The sequence below is a fragment of the Microcebus murinus genome, chromosome 5 (genome assembly GCF_040939455.1).
Source record: "Microcebus murinus isolate Inina chromosome 5, M.murinus_Inina_mat1.0, whole genome shotgun sequence".
NCBI classification, from domain to species: Eukaryota; Metazoa; Chordata; class Mammalia; order Primates; family Cheirogaleidae; genus Microcebus; species Microcebus murinus.
The window spans coordinates 13,289,035-13,310,863 of record NC_134108.1 but is presented as its reverse complement, the minus strand read 5'-3'; the positions used below and the strand labels follow the sequence as shown (position 1 = coordinate 13,310,863).

Genomic DNA, 21,829 nt, shown 5'->3' with positions numbered 1-21,829 from the left:
AATATTCATGTGCAAAAAACTGAAATTCTATCCTCCTATACAAAAATCAAGTCAAAACAGATTGAAGATTTAAACATCAGTCCTGAAACCATAAAACTACTAGGAAAAAAAATGATGGAAAAAGTATCCTGACATTGGTTTGGGCAATGATTTTCTAGATATGACCTCAAAAGCACAGGCAACAAAAACAAAAATAGACGTAATTGCATCAAACCAAAAAGCTTCTGCACAGCAATGGAACAATTAACAGAGAGAAAAGACAACCTACTGAATGGGAGAAAATATTAGCATTTGCAAACCACACAACTGATAAGAAGTTAATATGCAAAATATATTAGAAATTCAAAAACTCAATAGCAAGAAAACAAATAACCTGATTGAAAAGTGAACAAAAGACCTGAGAAAACATTTCCCAAAGGAAGACATGCAAATAGCCAACAGGTATAGGAAAAAAATACTCAACATCATGAATCGTCAGGGAAAGCAACTCAAATCACAGTGAGATAATCTATTATCAAAATGATGAAAGATGGGCCGGGCGCGGTGGCTCACGCCTGTAATCCTAGCACTCTGGGAGGCCGAGGTGGGCGGATTGCTCGAGGTCAGGAGTTCGAAACCAGCCTGAGCAAGAGTGAGACCCTGTCTCTACTATAAATAGAAAGAAATTAATTGGCCAACTAGTATATGTAGAAAAAATTAGCCGGGCATGGTGACGCATACCTGTAGTCCCAGCTACTTGGGAGGCTAAGGCAGAAGGATTGCTTGAGCCCAGGAGTTTGAGGTTGCTGTGAGCTAGGCAACGGTACTCACTCTAGCCTGGGCAACAAAGCAAGACTCTGTCTTAAAAGAATATATAAATAAATAAAAAATAAAAATTTTTTTTAAAAATGACGAAATATAAGAGTTGGTAAGGATGTGGAGAAAAGCCAACCCTTGCACACTATTGGTGGGAATGAAAATTGGTACAGACATTATTGAAAAAATTATGGAGGTTCTTTAAAAAATTAAAATTAGAGCTACCATATGATCCAGCAATCACATTTCTGGATATATATCCAAAGGAAATGAAATCAGTATGCTTAAGAGATGTCTGCATGCCCATGTTCATTGCAGCATTATTCACAGTAGCTAAGGTATATAATCAACCTAAGTGTCCATAGATAGATAAATGGATAGATAAATTAGATAGATTGATAGAGATATAGATAGATATAACAGAATATTATTCAGACTTAATAAAGAAGAAAATCCTGTCATCTGCAACAAAATGAGTGAAACTGGAAGACATTATGGTAACTGAAATAAGCCAAACACAGAAAAACAAATACTGCAAGAACTCACTTATATGTGGAATCTGAAAAAGTCAAACTTATACAAGCAGAGAGTAGAATATAGGTTGCCAGGGTCTGGGGGTTGAGGGAAATGGGGAGATGTTGGTCAAAGGGTATGAATTTTCAGTTATACAGGAAGAACAAGTTCTGGAAATCTATTATACAGCATGACTATAGTTAATATATAATATGCTTGAAATTTGCTAAGAAAGTAGATCTTAAATGTTTTCACCACACTCATATGCACACACAAAGATAACTATGTGAGATGACGGATAGTTAATTAGATTGATGCTGGCAATCATTTCACATTGTGTATATATATCAAGACATCATTTTATACACCTTAAATATATACAATTTTATTTGCCAGTTATACTTTGATAAGGCAGGGGAAAAGAGAAATCTGAAAACAATAAAATTACGATGAAATAATTCCATTATATTCACATAAAGATATGAAATAAGTCAATGTACTGAAAAATTAGAATTTAAAAAGAATAGTAAAACGAAAATGAAGTTATTCACAGACAATAACAAATTTTTCACCCAAAACTCAGGCTTCCTAGTATTTTTGTTCATTGATTTGAGGACAATATTCAGCTGTTATAAACAGCAGACATTTAAATATCTAAACATCAATCATCTAAATTTTCACTATTCAAGCTTCCACGATGAATACTGATTTTAGGTATTCCAAAATCATGAGTGTAAATCAATATAATTCATTTCACTTCCATTAGTTTTAGGTTCATATACAATAGGAAGAAAAGATTTTAATCTTTTAGAGTTGCTTTAAAGCCTGATTTATGTATATTCATTATTATTACATTTTTTGTACAAGGGATTCCAACTTGAATTATAACAGAAGAAAAAGTGTCAGCACACACACACACACACACACACACACACGCAAAGACAAGAGAAAAGTACCTTTTATCATACCCGGAGTCTTGTAGCCTGTCTTTATCATATCCCACCTATTTTAGTGACTTTTAGAAGTTATCCCAATTCAGTCAGTATCTAAACCAAACACAGTGTTCACCAGGGGAACTTCCACCTCTCCCAGCAGCGTCCTCCTGAAGTTATCACTATAGCAACGCTTTTATAAAAGCATACTATTCTTCCCTCATTCTTTACCCTCACCCCCTGCTTGCTTACTAACCAAATGCACTACTCCCCAGTGCCAGCATTTCTACAAAAACAGTTTCCACATCGATTTATAAAAAGTGCTTCACATGCATTTTTGGTGGAAAAAAAAGAGGCATTTTTTATTTGACATTTAGAAATTCAGGCATTTTATCAGGTTAAAAATCTTAGTGTTAATTGGATTACGGTAATCATTTCACAACATACGTATGTATCAAAATCATCACATTACCCACCAATTTTAATTTGTCAATTATATCTCAATAAAGCTAAAAAATAAAATAACATAAAATCTCAATAACTTTTAAGGATGTTTTTGGTACCAAAAAAATCATTCAACTTACAAAAATTTCAAGGCTTATTACTTTAGAAATATGTATAAAGTTTTAATTTTAGAAATTTGGAGAGGAAACTAAATGAGTCTTTTGTAGACCAATACTACAATGGCATTTAATTTATTATATTTATATTTACATAAGATATAATCTTGTTTGTTTCTAATTTGTTCTTTAAAATTTCTAGAATTTTTTCCCAAATATCTAATATTGTGACCCATTATTAGAAATTATGATTCCCATATTAGAAATGCCCATGATAGCACATTGCCAAGGGAATCACACCATTTTTTTTTTAAAAATATGCAAACAATATTGGAGAGGTTTTACATTATGTAAGTATATAAAATATCATTAAAGAAAAAAGCATTTGAAAGACAAACATAAGTATAAGAACACATAGTCTTTCAAAAGTTCCATGCTATACTGTGTAAGATGATTTAAGATTTTATTTCCAAGCAAGAAATGTTTACAGATTTGTGAGTCTGTCCAGGCCTACAGTCAAATAACTCCTTGGCCTGAAATTTCAAGGCAAAATACAAATCAGTCGTAGCCTACTTAAGCCCTTTAAAACAACACAGTGAAATTAGTAATGGGAATGTTTTCATTTTTCTAGACCATTTAGAGTAAGGAGTGTTTATTGTCATAAAAAATTTATTCATGCCCAAAAGTTTGTTTATAAAGAATGTTGATTATTCTCATGATTTATAGGGAAACAAACAAAAAAAAAAAACCAAATCAACTCTTCAGTAGATGGGGAAGGGAAATGAAAATTTCCTCAACAAATGCTGGGCATGAGGAGTGTGACAGATATGACTTGGAATCCCAGTATCATCACTTATCATGAGACCCCACAAAAGTGTCTTGATCACTTGATGCCTCAGTTTACCCATTTGTAAAATATAGATTCAAAAAATAAGGAAAGTCTCACAGGATCACTACAAAGATTAAATCAGATATTTTATGTAAATTCTGTTCAAAATTTATCACACAGTATTTATTCATCTTCTAAGGGTGGGGAGCCTTTAGCCTTCAGATTTCAAGATTGTTCTTTCTTTAAAAGGAGGCAAGAAAAGCATCATCTTTCCTTGGCTGCACCCCTTTTAAAAAAAAGAATTTGTTCTGTAAAACTTGGATTCAGTCAAAAAGCTACACTTAAGGACCTAGAAGGCCACCTGTTACTTTAAGGCCACAGGTTCCCACCCCTTCAAATATGCATTTAACAAAGGCAGGGAAGTTAAGAGGTTTCTATAAACCAGGAGAAATCTGCTTATTTATTAAAATATTTACATGGATCCTTTTACCTCCACCTGCTTCTGAACCCTAAGAATGAGAGCTTCACGTGAAATGTAAGACATTCCAGCATATACTGACAGAGCAAATCTGAGCCATTAGGTTTCCTTTATCTTGACATGTTCAGGATAATTAAGTTAATTAATTATTGGGAATAAAATGACCCTGAAACCTTAAGAGGAAGGCCCAGCACCTAGTATTCACCCCTAAAGGTTAGCAGTTTATCCTCCAGTATGGCATGTGCAGAAATTTAAAGTCAGAGAAAAGTGTGAACTTTATAGTGTCTTTTTGCATTTACTGGCATTGTTATTCTATCCTCTGTCACTTGCTGTGTTCCTCTCCACCTGATACCAATATTTTCAACATTGAATCTTGAACCTCATAATTCTCAAAATTCTCACTTGTATTCACTCAAGGCCTGGAAAAAAAAGTCAAAAGTTGCTAAACTTTTTATTACTTTAAAATTTCCTTTTATTCATACCAGTCCCCTTGCTGAAAGTGACCAGAAAAAAAACAAAAAAGCAATAAAACAAAAACTCTAAGGAGGGGAGAATTTCTAAGAAACTGAAGAAATAAGAGGGAGATGATTTTCTGTCACTTTACAAATAGGATTTCCTATCCTGTCCAATTTCTTACATAAACCTTATTTCCATTTGGTAAACAGCTACTCATTACTGACTAATAGCAAGGAACTGTGGCAATGAAAAGTTAGATTAAAAAGGGGTTGTGGTCCTAAAGGAGGACTAGGTTGCTTCAATGACTCAAGAAGCATTTGTTGCACACAAATTATGTGCCAAGACTAGGTATACTGGTGATTGGCGGGGGCAGGGGTGGGGGAGCACAAGAGCAAGGAGAAAAAGAGGAAGAAGATACAGAACCTAAACCTAACATCCTCATAAGCTTAGTTCCTTTACACTCCTGAGAAGTTTTTTTTTTTTTTTTTTCAACAATACCACAGTATTTTTTTCCCAACACTACCACAGCCGTGGGGGGTGGGAGTTCTAGATGAAGAAACAGCCTCTGTTTCATTACCACCTTACCCCTCCAGTGTTGGTGTACTTGTGAGCCAGAAGGACCTCAGCCCATTGAGGTAAGAGTGCAAAAACAAGGGAAGTCGTGGCGTAAAACGAAGATGCCAACTGGTTTGAGAATGACATGTCCTGTCTTCTCAAGAGGGGGCAAACAACCAGCATGACCTTTTGCTTTCAGTTTGCACTGCCAAGGGCAATGCTGTTTCCTTTCAGGAAGAAACAATACTGACTTTGAGAAAAAATATCCACACACACACACAAAATAGCAGCAAGAAAGACGTGTGATAGGAAGGAAGTAGAAAGGGGACACAGGAAGATGCAAGGGTGGCAAAATATAGATTTTGAGGCAATTTTACTCTAATCCATCACCTTCCAAATTGAATTAAAAGCATGGTTAATATAGCATTTTTTGGCACTAAATCTTAAACTCACAGTGCTGTAGGATGAGGCTTAGTGGAATTATCAACAGAGTGTGGATGCCAAATGGACATCAGGCAGGAAGAGAAACCACAGGTGCACTTTCAGCAAGGTGTCTTTATAGGATTACTCCACATAGACCTGGGCTAGACTCAAATATTAATTTCACAAACAAGTTACAAGAGTGACCGTCATTATCCCAGGGTCTAATCTCAGGGGTAGAAAAACAATCCACGTATTCTTTGTTTTTGTGGCACTGCAAAGTATCCCTTATTTTTCTATGTATTATTTTAAACATTAACTTTTTTACTATATATATTTAAGGTGTAGAACATGATGTTTTGTTACACATATACACAGTGAAATAATTAATACAGTTAAGAAAATTAACATATCCATCTCCTCACATAGTCACCGTGTGTGTGCGTGTGTACACACTGAAAGTGTCTAAAATCTACACTCAGCAAATTTCTAGTATTAATATATACTATAACGTTATTAACTATGGTCCTCATCCTTAGATCTCCGGATCTTTGTACCCTTTGACCCACATCTCCCTATCCCACCCCTCCCCCTGCACTTGGTAACCACTGTTCTGCTCTCTGTATTTGACTCGCTTATATGTGACTTAGATTTCACATATAAGTGAGACCATTCCCTTAGCATAATGTCCTCAAGTTCATCTCAACCACGTTGTCAAAAACGGCAGGACTGCCTTCTTTTTAAAAGCTGAATAACATTCCATTATATATATGTCTCTCTGTGTATATGTAATATATATACACAGACATATATATGCGCCATAATTTCCTTATACATTCATTCCTTCATAGATGAATGGTTAAACATTGACTTGTTAATATGATAACTTTTCACGAATGAAAAAGATTTTTCCCACAGTAACATAAAATTGTACATTATTTTGTTTTCCTAACCTACACAGCTCTTTTTTTTTCCTTTAGTAGTAAAGATCTTTATTAGCCTGTAGTGAAGTATAGATAATAATTTGGATGCTTCTATTGAATTTTTTGTCTCCATTTTTACCACTGACTCCTTCTACCATCTGCTAAAGCAAAGGCAACAGAGAAGAACAAAAGAATCAAAGAATGGAGTATTTTTTCATCTGTCACGATGTCTTCAGCCTGAAACTCTCCTGCTATCCCAATGCTAACTAGTTATTATAGCAGTAACTTTGCACTTACAGATTTCTGTGCAAAATCTAATAAAATCGTGATCTTTGTTAAGTTGTCAAAAGCCAGCTTTATAGATGCTTTCTAGAAAAAAGGAGGGAGGTCTGACTCCTTCATGAAGAAAATCTCAGATATGAAAAAGGAAAATAACAAGGGAGGGGAACATATGGCTTGTCCTGCCCAAGATTAAAATACAATAAAAAGCTACATTAATTAAAGCAGTGTGACAGCAGAGAAGGAACACGCCACAGAATGGAATGGAATACACAGTCCAGAAAGAGACTTAAGTCTATCTAAACAAAATGAGAAAGATTATTTAACGAATGGTTTAAGGAAAACTAGAAGACATATTAAAGTAGAAAAATCCATTTACAATCTCATTTTATGCCAAAATAAATTTCAAATGGTTTAGAGAATTAAAGTAAATAAAGTAACTATAACAGCTACCTGAAAATATGGCTAGTATCTATGTTTGATGAATGAAAACAGACATTCTAGGCCTAAAAGTAACTAAAGAGGACTAGATCTTACTATATAAAAATAAAAAATGCACATCTAATATATTATAAACATAATTAAAGGCAAAGAGTATATTGGAAAAATATCTACTAAAAACATTATTATATGGGTTGGAATTTAAATGAAATCAATGAGAAAAATCTTAAATACTATTACATTGTTAAACAAAGGCATGAACCAGCTATTTACAAAATGTGAAATAAAGTTTGACATTATTCAAATTTTAAAATGGAGATTAAAACAATGAGATAAGCATAATATCCAGGGGTAATTTTTAAACAAAATAAGACATGTGGGGCCTGCAAAAGGTTCCTTATTTTGAATTCAATATTTTCAACTTATATAATGAAGATTAAGCAGCATTAATAAATTAGCTATTTATTTCTCATGGTCTCTATGTCATCATACATCAGTGGCTGTCAAAGTGCCTGGACCATCAGCAGCAGCAGCATCTGGGAACTTGTTAGCAATGTAAATTCCCCGGCCCTAATTCTGACCTACAGAATCAGATCAGCAACTAGCTTACTAAGACTCCCAGCTGATTCTGATGTACAATCAAGTTTGGAGTTAATGTTTGAAAAGCAGGTAAAACAGTACTTAGTATAGAGCAGGCATCCTCAAACTACGGCCCGAGAGCCACATGCAGGCCACCTAGCACATTTATCCAGCCCTCCAGGTGTTTTTGCCACCAGTGCCTGTCCTGCTTAGCAGCTGACTCATCCCAGGTCCACAGTGCGCACTCTCCAACGGTCTGAGGGACAGTGAACTGGCCCCCTGTTTAAAAAGTTTGAGGACCCCCCCGGTATAGAGTTTAACTCATTGTTTTATAAAATTGTTTTAAAAAACTTTTTAATCAAAAAGAGAAAAGGCCACATAAAATTTTTTTTTAAAAGATAATTATAGCATCAAAAATGACAAGCAGAGTTGCATATCTGTACTTGGAATAGACGAATAGATCATAAGTAGCTTTAGGTACAATAAGAAGAAAAGGAGAAAAAAGAATATACATAAGCTGCATCAAAAATATTCTCAAATACTTGGACAATGCAGAGCCAAACATGCAATTAATTCAGAGACCTTGGAGATAACCCTGGAATTGTGAATTCTTGTGCTCAGTTGAAAATGATGTGGAAATATAAGGCACTTCTCTTTGATGATAAAGATGTGTTTGTTTGATTTTCTATGCTAATAAAACAGCTGTGGAAACATGGCTTGAGGCCATACTTTGACGAAATAAATACATCTTTATTAAGTTACAAGTAATCCAAATATTACCTTAGCCTGTCATCAAGATATGTTCTTAGTGATTTCAGTCTACTTAATAGTCACTCCTCTGACTTGCAATTTAGTTCCTGAAATAATTTTTTTAAAGTGCAAGTCTAGCAATTATTTCAGTGTTGTCTAGACTCTGTCTGACAACTCCACTAAATTCTTCAATTATTTAGTTGTTAATGATAACTAAATTATCATGAAATCACAGCAAAATCTGTAAACACCACAATCTTCTATTTTCTCTTTTTTACCTTTCCTCCTCAGCACTAGGCAATATAATATAAAAGTTAAAATCGTAATACTTCCCCAATATCAAGTAGATATTTGATCATCCAAAACTTAAACATATCTTTTGTTATGCTTTCAAAAAATCTTTTGAGTCTCTGCTTATAAAACGTTTACTAGATCACATTCAAAACACTTGCTTCACCTGAGTGTATAATTTTCAGCTTCTTTTAATGTCAATGGGATAACCAGGAAGTTACTCATAGTTTTTGGGTTAGGTAGATAAGGAAGTCACTGAGGTCTATAAAAAACAAAGCAGTTGCTGAAGACCAAAATGATCAACTTGACCCTTTGGGGGAGGCCCAACCTTGCCATTACTAGGGAACAGGACTCAACTCACTGAGGCCACCGTGGATCTCCACTCTCTCAGTGCTGGGTCCTCATTCTGGCTCCTTCACCCCAAACAAGTTCCAGATGGTGGTGTGTTGTACCTACTTCCACCAAGTTGGAATCGCAAATTGCCCAGTAACTGTTCCCACAATCAAAGGCAGTTGAAATGATGGGATTCTTTTCCTTCTACATATTCACAAAGGGAGCGATCTAGGAAGGTTCAAACCCAGTATCATGGTAAGAAATCTTTCTTTTGTTGCCTACTTCACTGAAGAGGGGAAAAAATTTCAAACTCCTACCCATAGCAATGTGGAGATTGCCAATAAGGTGAGCATCAGCCCAGACTGCTCTACCCCGAAGGCGCCCAGATACAGAGGAATTCGTGTGAGATATCTCTGCTCAGTTTCAGGAAGGGATAAACAAAGGGAGATTTGTCCCTTTGGTTGGCAAGGGACTCAGATTAGAAATAAAATTGCTTTTTTAGCTTGGTATTTACTCTGGTCTTTTTTTTTTACTCACACAGGAATATGGAGATATTTTTCAATGGACAACTTTCTATCTCAGTTACTCAGTTTCAATAAATTTAACCAGTAAACACTACCTTACAATGTGTTAGGTTCTAAGGCTCCATTTAACCCAGTGGATTGAAATTCTCCCTATTAGTGTTTTATTTCATCTTCTGAAATTGCTTAAGATCAAGAATCCAAGTACCCATTATTAGTTTTGCTTTTTAAATAACAGCTTTAGCAATGACCTCTAGCTGAGAAATGGCACTTGTATTGAATCTGGGTCTTCTGAACAAGAAAATCAAGGGAAGAAAGAAAAACACAATGTGCAGAAACAAAAAAGATCCAAATATTTCTTACAGAATGGAGGACATACATGTGTATATGAATCCAGCAGCACCATGAAATTTAGAGCTATATACCTATAATCCTTCAGAGACATTTCACGGTAGCTTCAGGATGAAGGGGGAGAATTTATATTTAATTTGTATATATAATATGTATATGCTTTTTATTCTACAAGAAGAAAGAATGCATATTACCTTCTTTTCATAAAAAAAGTGCAATTTAACTTATTTATAAAATCCATGACAATTAAGTGCTCACAAAGAGAGAAAAGAGTCTCAGAAACAAAATTGTCATATTACGGCAGTATTTGGCAGTATTTGGAGCAATTACTATGACAAAAGAGGTACTTTCTCTGGCAGAGAAAATATTAACATTTTATCATATTTTCTTAATTTAAAAAGGAAAGAAAAACATGATTAAACTGTTTCCTGTATGTCAGATGCAACTAACTTGTTATTTTTTTATGGACTTAATAATAAAAAAATTTTAACACTAGTTTGTGCACCATCACACATTTTCAAAATGTTCTTGCTAAGAAATTATCATATTTGTAGGTGCAATGACAAAACTCTTTCTAGTCACTTCCTGAATTAAGGGAGGAGGATGGGTGGGGAAGCTTTATAACCACAATCTTGGACTGGCCTTTTGCCTTAAGCATTTGAAAAAAAGAGTAGTAATCAATATGTTTTTATATAATGCATGAATCTTTAATGACACTCCTGAAAGTGTCTGGGTGATATTTCTGTTGTCATTACATAATCCTTAGCAATTTATTGTAGGGAGTATAATAGCCAAAGTAATGTTTATTACAATCTTAGGTAAATTAAAATTTCTCTAAACTAAAGTATGTTTCCATTTCTGTCCATTTTGCCAATTGGTGTTCAGTTCTTCTCACTATCTTTTTAAAGGAGGGGTCCATTAATTATACTTATCCAAATGTACAGCAATCTACTTATCTGTTAGAACAATTCACTTCAGTCCGAGATGTCTTGCTTTTTATCCAAGTGCCCATTTCCTATGCCTTATGGTAGAAATTGTACGATTGGAAGGGCTTCAAAGAAAATAAACAGAATAAAGGGACTCCTAGAATAAAAGAATTCTAGAATTAGAGCACTTTTTTATGGATGAGAAACAACTACAGAGTCTACGACCCACCCAATGTCACAAAACCAGTTAGCCACAAAATGTCAGAAATAATACCCGTCATTGCCGGATACTCAAAGCTCTTTCCTCTGCAGTTGGAAAGATTAGCTACAGCAAAAGTCTTTCTTGAAGGGTGACTCACTTCCTTAGAGGGAATGAAGAGTAACTTAAAAGGAAAGAGAGCAGAGGTAATGGGGATTAATTAATATAATGCCAAAAGCTATAGAATTAAACTGATTCCATGAAATCCGCTCATTGGCGTTTTGTGTTAACGAAGTGATGTTGTGTTGGCGTGTTTTCCAGGCCATTTGGCTTACTAGGGTAGGCAGGGAAAGCACATAGAGCATAAAAACTATGTTGGCCACCAATTCTGAAACAAGGAGTTGCTTTAGGTCTAATGAACATTTGAAGAATGTAAACACCTACTGGGAAGGATAGGTCTATTTATCATTCACACTTCACTGTCAATTGCTCTATTTAGATAACACCTAGTTGAATAGCCTCAGGCAATGAAAAATAAAGGGTGGAGAAAGAGAAAGGAATACTTTTCTAAGGGTGAGGCACTTAGAGGTGGAGAACTCCCCCCTCTGGGCAGTACCTAATGGAGGTCCCTATGGAGGAGATTGACTTCTCCAAGTGAGAGAAGCTGGAGAGAAAAGAAGGAAAAAGTAGGTTGGATTCCATTCCTCACAACTCTCCTTCCCTCAGATAGCCCCAATGTGTCATTCTCTAATTTTGAATATAGGAATAAATGTTCAAGAAGCTTTTAGAACCCATCCTCATGAAATTCCGAGAATGTAACCTTGGGACTCTCATAAATTATACCTTCTCTGCATAAATTTTTCTGAGGATTTCTCTATAAAAGTCTGTTACCCCAGCACTCTAATCCATATGTTCAAAAATCTGGTCAATCATTTTTTAGAAATCTGATTAAGATGATCAAACTAATAGTGATAATAGCACCTACCTATCCTAAAAGAAACACAGCAGGTTCATTGACACCAGTTTGTAACATGATTTGAGACTCATAATGGAGGAAGAATGAAGATAAGGGAAAAATCTACTGTGTCAGTGTTTATCTATATATTTGTATTCATAGATGAGATTTGGAGAATTGTCTAAAAATGTGTCTGTACCTATACAAAGGCAGCCCCCCAAGCTCAATCCTGTGTAATTACCTTCTCTTTGCTTTTATACCTGTCCTTCCTTTCTACACCTGACTGTTAACTATTCTAGCTGGACAAGGACTGGGATGTCCTTCATCTGTCCCCTCAGTCTTGCTTCCTTCACGACTCTCTTGTCATTAGTTGATTAAAGTTAAGCAGTGTGGTCATTAGTCCAAATATTATCTCATTAATTGGACTAAATGAAGCTTGGAGGGCTGAAAGGGGATGAGTATTAGCAGGTGCTTAGTAAATACTATAGTTGCTTCTCAATGATGAAAAAGTCCACCTGGAGGATATGCTCTTTACTAAGTTTGTGTGCAAGTATTTAAAACATTTGAGGTAGTCAAAGTAATTGATTTCCCCCAATGTATAAGCCAAATTCTGGTTTTATCAGGCACGTTGACACTTTGAGATCCCTAGAATAGACTCCAGTCTGTGTGCTACCCTGAGATCCACTCACTGTTAAGTTCTTATAGAAGAAGACTCTCAGAACTTCAGTTCACTCTTAGCTGTTTTTGTTTTTGTTTTTCATTTCTATGATTTTTAGTTCCTTTAAGCCACCATGAAAGTACTTTAAAAGAATAACTGTTGGGATCATGTTCTCTTTAGAAAAATGAGTGTCAAAACCTTAAATGTAAGAATGCCTGCGTCTGAGCTATAAATCACATCTCTAAAAGTATACAGTTGACTAGGTTTTCTCTAAGCTCCATAGTATAAGATAGTAGTCTTCAATCTGGGAATATAATAAATGTCCTAAAGGACTGCTTCTACATCCAGAAGACTTACTTGATAAAGTTTTTTCCTAATATAAAATTAAGCTGAACAATTTTAAAAGAAGCTTTTTAAAAAATGGTCTGGGCTGAATTACATTTCTCTAGATTTGTATCTGTGGAAATGTGGTTCATGGACCAATGGCGTGAGAATGTGGTGCTTGTCCTGGGTTTCACATCAGGCCTCCTGATTGGGACTCTCTGGGACAAGGCTTACAGAGGTCTGCACTGGAACACTTCTCAGGCAATTCTTATCCAAAATAAAGTTCAAAAACTACTTCTTTAGAACCTTAAAATATTCATAAGTTAATTTAATTAAGCTGATTGATGACAACACTCAAGACAGAAGTGATATTGCATTTCACTACAGTTCAATAATCAAATAAGATGTTCTATTTTTAGAGCGTGGTGTCATAGAAATAAACATGATCTTTGGAGTCAGAACAAACTAAGTTCACCACCACTTACTAGCTGTGTAACCTTGAACAAGTTGCTCAATCTATTAGACCATCAGTTTCCTTATCTTTAAAATGGAGAAACTAATAACAGCTACTTCACAAGGTTGCTTGGAAACTAAATTAGTAAGATGCATGCAAAACATATAGCACAATTCCTGGAACATAATAGGCACTAAATCCAAGCTACTGATTATTATTATCGCTTTATATCTTAGCAACTTGATATGACTATAATCTCTTTAAAAATATTCAGTTTAAACAAACTTTCTCTTATAATTCTTGCAGCATTAGCACTAATGTTCTGGGAAACAACTATTGCATAATCTGCCAAATAAGAATAAAGTGGACCTTGATTAATCAACAAAACATGCCCATGCATGTCTTTCTGGTAGCCATGTAGTCAGCTATTAAATTGTTCCTGCTGTGGTTCTTTAAAAAAAAAAATCTATCAACCCATCTTTTTTTACTAATGTTAAATCTAATCCGCATTAGCTGCTTGCTTCGTGCAGTTATTCGTATATATTCACATTCTATATATATAGAATACGTGTAAACTAAATAAAAATTATTATGCATGAGCAAGTTCTCAAGTGGTCTGGAGCAGGCAAAATGTTATGGTGTTTACCAACAAGGTCCAGTGACATGGTGAGAGATGTTGGGGGACAGTTCACAACTGCAGGTTGGGAATAACTGATTAGTAGGCATTTATGGCAGAAACACTAGCACATAGCACATAGTCTTCATTTTTAAGTCCTGCTCTGCCCACTTGACAATACTCCCATGTACTTACACAGTGTTATCCTCTTTCAATCACTCAGTTTCCATGAGTACATTGTCCCCAAGTTTCCTGATGACTAATCCTGTGCAACCTGGTGTGTTTCCATCTCTAAACCTAGTCATTTTGCCATCAGATTAATTTCTGAGGCCTACCTTCATACATCTGTCAGAGATGTAACTAAAGAATCACTACTATGGAATGGTGGTTACCCCCTCCTCTAAAAAAAAAAAGATTCTCCAAGTGAGACAATGACACATAGACCAAAGGCTTTCAAAACCTTGGCATATTTTAGGCCACAGCAGATATAAAATGGATGGCCAAATTCTTGACCTTCCCATTAAAATTAGATGTAGGAAGTGGGAAAATTATTTTATACTTTCCCAAATCTGGCTGTGAAGAATTAGTGGAAAAATCCAACTTTGTCTTTGTGTTTCCCTGAGTCTAATCACATTCAGTCCAATTAGATTAAAGAAGAGTAGATAACCCTCAAAGAACAGAGGAAATGGAGATACAATTTGACTCAATGATTGAACACTAACGAAAGATCTATAGAAAACAGATTGGGAGCTAAAGCAAATAGGATTTTTAGTAATTTAAAAGTAACTTGAGGAACACATACACACACAAAATGCCAGCTTTCATTATCAGATGGATAATCAATTGTTCATACATTGAGAAAAGATTTGTTGGGGGGGGGTCATTTCTATAAATTAAATCAAGCTTTGGATAGGAAGAGTACTCATAAGCCCTGGGGCTACTGAAGTGTTTTTGTTCTTTACCAAGAATAAAACCTGTTGCAAATGGTTCAATAATAGAAAGAATTTCATTAGAAGCCATAATTAATGCAGGGCCTTAAAGAAATCACAGCTAATGCAGGGCCCGTGTTTCCAGGCAGAAATATGGACAAAACTGCCACATACTTTGCAAAAGTTTACATTTAAAATCCTGATAATTCACCAAGATCCATGAAAACAACTGAGTTCAAAAATGACATAGTTAGTACATTTTAAATTATAAAAACATTCTCTTATACTGAAAATGTTTCTAATCACTTTGGTGATTTTCCAGACAGGATTGAAATGAAGCTCTGCACTCACTTAGATGGTATCACATCTCCCCATTTTTACAGTATCGAGTTTTCTCCCCTGTAAGCAATATGCCAATAAAATAATTATGCATTTATTATATGATATTTTACCTACTTACAAAAAGGTTATAGTATCCAATAGGACTTACTTTGAAGGGAACCACCAGAAACAAGTATTTCTTGGAATAACAACTCAACACCTTCTTTTCTTCCTGCATCTCTTCCCCTGTATACACTATGATGTGACAGTGTTCGTGAGGGTGGGGGTACATGTATATGTCTGTGCATTTGTAAAGTGTTGCTCTTTCTACTTAATATACAACTACCCATAGCAGAAACCATTTTTTCCCCACAATAGGCAGAGAAACAATAGCAAACTCTTTTTCTTTTGTTAAATTCATGAGATATAAAATTTCAAATTCTTTCATTTTGATATCCTGACTTTGATTTGAAGGTTGCCTTTGGAGGTTTGAAGGCTGGCTAATCTTGTGAAGTCTATAGCCCTGTTTTCCTGTTAACTTTCATAATTAGGAATTCTGACCTTTACTATGCATGTATCTCTTCTATTTATTTATCTAAATAATATTTTATATGATGGTCACTTCTCTGTTTATTTCATTAACATTTTTTAACAACGAGAGTCACATTTTATTTCCAGATTTATCTATTTAAAAATGTGAGTGTTCGGATATAGATATTAATTTAATATTCTAGTTTATTTCAGAAGAGATTTGACTTCATACGCTTATAACCAAGAAATGTCAATTTACAAGTATGATGATACTTCACCTGCTGTTTCTCACTAAATAGGCTCCATCCATTTGGTAACACAAGGATATTATCAAAATATGACGATATTGTAGAAGATTACATTTTCCAAAAAAGACAACAACAATATTTCTGGTCCTATATACTGTTCTGAAACCTTGCTACTACTCCATTAGGAGGTAGAAACTATTTTCCCTCCATTGGAAATTGGTGGGCTTTTGGGACTTCCATAAGAAGTGTCAGAAATAAGCGATGTGCCTTCTTATGCTAGATCTTAAAGGCAAAAGGGTTCTGCCTGGCTCTCTCTCTCAGGTCACTTGCCCTTGGACCCCAGCTACCATATTGTGAGGATGCCCATGTCGCAAAGAGAGGCCAAATGCAGATGCTACAGGTAGAATCTTAGCCAACAGCAAGAATCTACTGCCAGATGTAGGAAGAGAGCCTTCAGAGGAGTCCAGCCCCGGCATCTAAGTCTTCTAGCTGAGGACCCAGGCATTGTGGACAGAGAGAAGCCACTACTGCAAAATTCCTGATCCACAAAATGTGTAAGCATAATATAAGTGCTTGTTTTTGCTGCCAACGTTTTGTAATTTGTTACAGAGCCACAGATAGCCAGAACCCACGTGTACTCAGACCTAAGCATGTACACTAAGACAATGTGGCACTTAATATGCAGCATCTGTTAACACCTGTAATGTTGCTTTTCTCTTGGCTTTTTAAACAATCTGCTCCTTTCTCCACTTATCAGTTTTTCTCTTCTTGGTAAACTTTGCTAAAATCTACCCTGCAGAGCTAGACAAAAATGAAAAGTAAGTTTTCCAGGGAGGCCTCAGGAACTCACTGGCCACTCTGAACGCCTGGCCCAGTGGAGCGGGCTAAGCCATGCACGGGCCTGAAGGGGCTGGGACTCCTACACGCAGGTGTGGCGAGGTGCCCTGGCGGGCCAGGGACTGGGCAGAGCGGAAGACAGCTTCTCCCTCAGCCACAACCGGCAGCCTGTGCCTCAAACCGAATGAACTCTCAGCCTTCTGAGAAAGAGGCCAGATTTACACAGGCGTCTCTGAGACTTCAAAGGCTGGTGTTGTCCCACAAATATTTACCGAGTGTCCGCTGCGTCCTAAGCGGATCCTGTAGGGACTTCGGGGTAGGAAAGTAACCATGTAAACACACAGTGTGTAAACACACAACTGCTGTGTGGCGAGTACCGCGGCCGAGATAAGCACACGGTCTTCTTGTCGCCCGCCCCTCTCTCCCTGCACCGACCTCGGTCACCTCTGACTGCCTTCGTCCCTTCTCCTCTCTGCAGGCCCCTCCCCTTCCAGGTTTAGTTCAAACACCTCACCCTTTCCTTTGATGTACAGCCTAAGAATCCCTTGGGGGCCTTGTTAATATTGCAGACCCCTGGGACACTCCGGACTCTGAATCAGAACCACTGGAGTGGACCCAGAGTTTGAACTTTCTTTTTTCTTTTTCTTTCTTTCTTTCTTTTTTTTTTTTTTTTTTTTGAGACAGAGTCTCACTCTGTTGCCCAGGCTGTGGCATCAACCTAGCTCCCAGCAACCTCAAACTCCTGGGCTCAAACAATCCTTCTGCCTCAGCCTCCCAAGTAGCTGGGACTACAGGCATGCGCCACCATGCCCGGCTAACTTTTTCTATATATATTAGATGGGCAATTAATTTCTTTCTATTTATAGTAGAGACGGGGTCTCGCTCTTGCTCAAGGTTGGTTTCGAACTCTTGACCTCGAGCAATCCGCCTGTCTCAGCCTCCCAGAGAGCTAGGATTACAGGCATTGAGCCACCGCGCAGGCCTGAACTTTCATAAATGCTCCTGCTAGTTCTTATACATCATCGATTCTGGTCTCCCCCGCTCTGGTCTCTCTGCTGTCTGATTCAAACTTCTCACAAACACTAGATTAGTTTTTCAGAGCTTAACTGAAAAATTAATCCCTTGCTACCTTAAAATGGGTTACAGTTGCCTAGCAGAATTTTTGCTCCACATCTCAGAACTCTAAATTTTTACAATCTGGCCTCAACCTACTTTCTAGTCATGTCACTAATAACACATCTAGAGCTAGCTGTGCTCCACGCTGCTTGCTTCTGCCAAACTGTAACTCCCAACACACAAACATTCCTCAGTCACAGCCTGGACTTCCCTCCCCAGCTGCCCGCCGGCCCCACTGTTCCAATGGGCCCTGCCACTCTGGATACCTTCTGCTCCTCTGTGGCAGCTGGTAAATTCTCCTCCTCAGCGTGTCTAGTTCAAAAGTAAGAGCTCCCATGATACCCTCATATCTGGAAGTTCTCTTTCCCTCCTCTGTAAATCTGCAGTGAATTACCTTAAACATTCTCATAGGAGCTCTCACATCCCTCCTTGTAAAAATAATATCAGTATTTACCTAAGAGCCAGCCCCAGTCACCCCAAAAGTATGTATATGTTCATGTGTTTATGTACACGTCTGTGTACACACACCGAGTTCCATTTCAAAGGAAGATCAGATTTATCACTGATGACAGTCCTGGTCAGCTGCAAGTATGAAGTTATCTCAGCAGGAAATTCAGAAGAAAATCATGCTATATCACCTTGTGGTAATTGACTCTATTAATGTCTAGTTTCAAAGAGCTTTTGAAATGTAAATGGCTATCATGATGTACAAATAAAACACCATAAAATATAAACTAAAGTAGTAACCACTGTAATAAGAAACTGTCTTTAAAGTCATTTCTAGGAAATGGTATTTCTTTTATGGCAAAATAAATGATGACTCATTATTTATATAATCATCAATAGCCCCAAACGCAAAGGTTATATTTTCTTTTTAGCACAATTGCATTACAGTTCCTCATCCTCGCACTTCAAACACTGGGTTGGCCACTTATATCGTGGCCTCTTCAACATTTTACTGAAATTCGTAATTCTACAATGAAAATTTACTTCATAGTTTCTAAATATTTGTGGAAGGTTGTAATCATAATATTTTAAATTTTTATCAGATAATTATATTTAGCATTTTCTTGGTCATGAATATCGACAACATCATGGAGTGCTATTATAATTAAATTAATACTTCTGTTAGTGTGGAGGGCTTCTAAAGTATTGTTAAGTCTTACACACTTTATAATTATTTTATGGAAAAAGAGCAACAAAAAAAGCTGCTTTTTAGGAATATAAAAGTTATTTTGTATCAAAGGGAATGCATTAAATATATGCTTTGAGTATCTCCATTCGGATTCTAAATCAGTGACCCTCATTAAGGAAGTATCATGTGCCAGACTTCTAGTGTGCCCTGGCCTCATGGGTCACATCCTAAAATCAAAACACTCAGAGAGGAGGGGACTTTAGGACCATCACAGTTAACATCCCCTTTCTCTTGGGCGAGGTGCAGGCATTATATATCTGTAACCAAAATGTTTGTACCCCCATAATATCCTGAAATTTTAAAAAATCCCCTCTGTCACACCCCCAAACCATAGCTGTCTCCCTAGGGGGACAGACATTTTAGTGGCCCCTCTACCATTACTGGTTGGGTGGCCTTGAGCAAGTTACCTCACTGCTCTGAGGCCCATTTCTTTATTTATAAAATAAGGATAATAATAGTGTCACCAGCTTCCTAAGGTTCTTGTGAGGATTGTGCAGAATAATAAGAAATCTATAAATACTGCATGCTTTATCCCAACAACCCCAACATTTGGGATTTTTATCAGAAAATGTACAGAAACAGGGAACACACTACTTCCAGAGAACTACTGATGAAAGAAGTCGCAGATGACGACAAACAAATGGAAAAACATCTCATGGCTTGGTAGAATCAGCATTGTTAAAAATGTCCAGTGCTGGTAAAGAGGCTGTGTTTGTTTTTACAGGTTCCAGAAATCCATCAAATCCCCTCCATTAGCCTTCAACACCCTGAACACTTGCAGTGACTCAGTAGAGCCTATCAGTGTGTAATTTAAGGTTCTTCTCCTTCATAAAAGAGGATGTCTGGAGGAGCATCCAAGCCTTGTGGGTCATGATCATCTGTGTGACTGAATTTGTGAGCTCATTTCCTGGGGGCAGGCATGGGTGGATTAGAACATGGATCAGGCCTGGGGCAGAGTAAGAAGGGACGGATTGGAGCTGGGGAGTCAGCACTAACATGTTCATCCTACTCAAAATTGCCTAAAAACTAGACATAGCCTCACAATGAAAAAAGAGAAACATCTTTTCCGTGCGACTCTCTATGGTGGATTTTATATGCATACACTGTTGCCTGAGACTTATGAACAGAAACTCTGAAGACAGACTGCCTGGTTTGAAGTCCTGGCTCTGGCACTGACTCAGCTTGCTGATTTTTGGCAAATTACTAAACTCAGTGCCTCACTATCCTCATCTGCTAATTGGGGAGCACAATAATTAAAGCTTTCTTTAGGGTTGTGGTGAGGTTTAAGTAAGATATTGATAACACATGCAATACACTGGCAATAGTGCCTGGCCACAAAGTTTCAACAAATAAGGTAAAAGAGAGAGACAGAGAAAGTATCAGAAAATGGGATCATATACTTTACCTAACCCTTTCACTTCATTTATCTCTTTTTTTGGTGGGCTTTTGTAGAAAAGTATTCACTTAATTTATCTTGACGTCAGCCAGACATCTGCTTCTTGGTTATCTTTACATTTTTAAGATAATGTTTAACATAGCAAGAGAGTATAAAATACTTATAGGTACTCCCACACTCTTAAATATGCAGAAACTATTTCTGGGATGAAAGTCTATGTATGCTTCTGCATCTTCACATATATTACATATAAATCTTCCTCACTTTTTAAACATGCATAATATTTAATTGAATGGATGCATTTTACTACTGGTAAAGAATTCCCTATAAGGAAACTCCAGATAATTTTACTTTTTAAAAATGTATATAATACTAAAAATGCTGCAATCAAGAACTCTGCAGTCTATTTTTGTGGACAACTGCAAATAGATCCATGAGATAAAAATTGTAGAAGTAAAATTACAGAATCAATATGCACACCTCTATTTGAAGGAATATTGCCTAAATACAGATGTTTTCTTCTGTTCTTTGCCCATTTCCTACTGGCTGATATACTTACTGATTTATAAAGACCTTTGTCTTTTCAAAATTATATAGCTTTTGTCAGATGTGTGACAAATATTTTTCTCCATTTTTTTCATTTGCTTTTTGTTTAGTTATGTAGTTTGTTGTACAGATATTTTTATGTACTGAAATGTACAAATCAGTTCTCTTTTTGGTTTTGGGTTTCTGATAAACCAAAAAAGAATTTCCTCACTATGAGATTATACAAGACAAGGAAAAACACCTCTATGTTTTCTTTTAATAGTTCCAAGGTTTCATCTTTTAAAATTCGAGTTACACTTAATTGAAATCCCCAGATATCAAGTGGTTTTAGCCTACAAAATGTCAGTTTCAGACAAATGTATTTAAACCTTTAGTCCACTTGAAATTTGTGTGTGTGTTTGGGTGTGTGTGTGTATGTGTGTGTTTTGTGGTATGTATGTGTTTTTGGAGGAAGAGTGTGTGTGTGTGTGTGTGTGTGTGTGTGTGTGTGTGTGTGTGCATGTGTGAGGTATAAAGGCATGAGGTAAATAAATCAGCTCATTACTGCCAAATGATTTAACGAATATTCATCT

The 21,829-nt window shown here is 36.4% G+C and overlaps 1 protein-coding gene across 6 annotated transcripts in view; it reads right to left on the bottom strand.

Annotated features, from left to right (window-relative positions):
• Positions 1-21,829, bottom strand: part of SYNE1 (spectrin repeat containing nuclear envelope protein 1) — a 438,352-nt gene that overhangs the window by 377,029 nt on the left and 39,494 nt on the right. Inside the window, exon 1 of one of the 6 annotated variants that reach the window (XM_076002858.1) lies at positions 2,265-2,750. The exons of the other annotated variants lie outside the window; for them this stretch is intronic. Coding sequence (XP_075858973.1) covers positions 2,265-2,304 — 40 coding nt within the window. The 5' untranslated portion in view covers positions 2,305-2,750. Of the gene's footprint in view, positions 1-2,264; positions 2,751-21,829 lie in introns of those variants that run through there. 6 annotated transcript variants of the gene reach the window in all.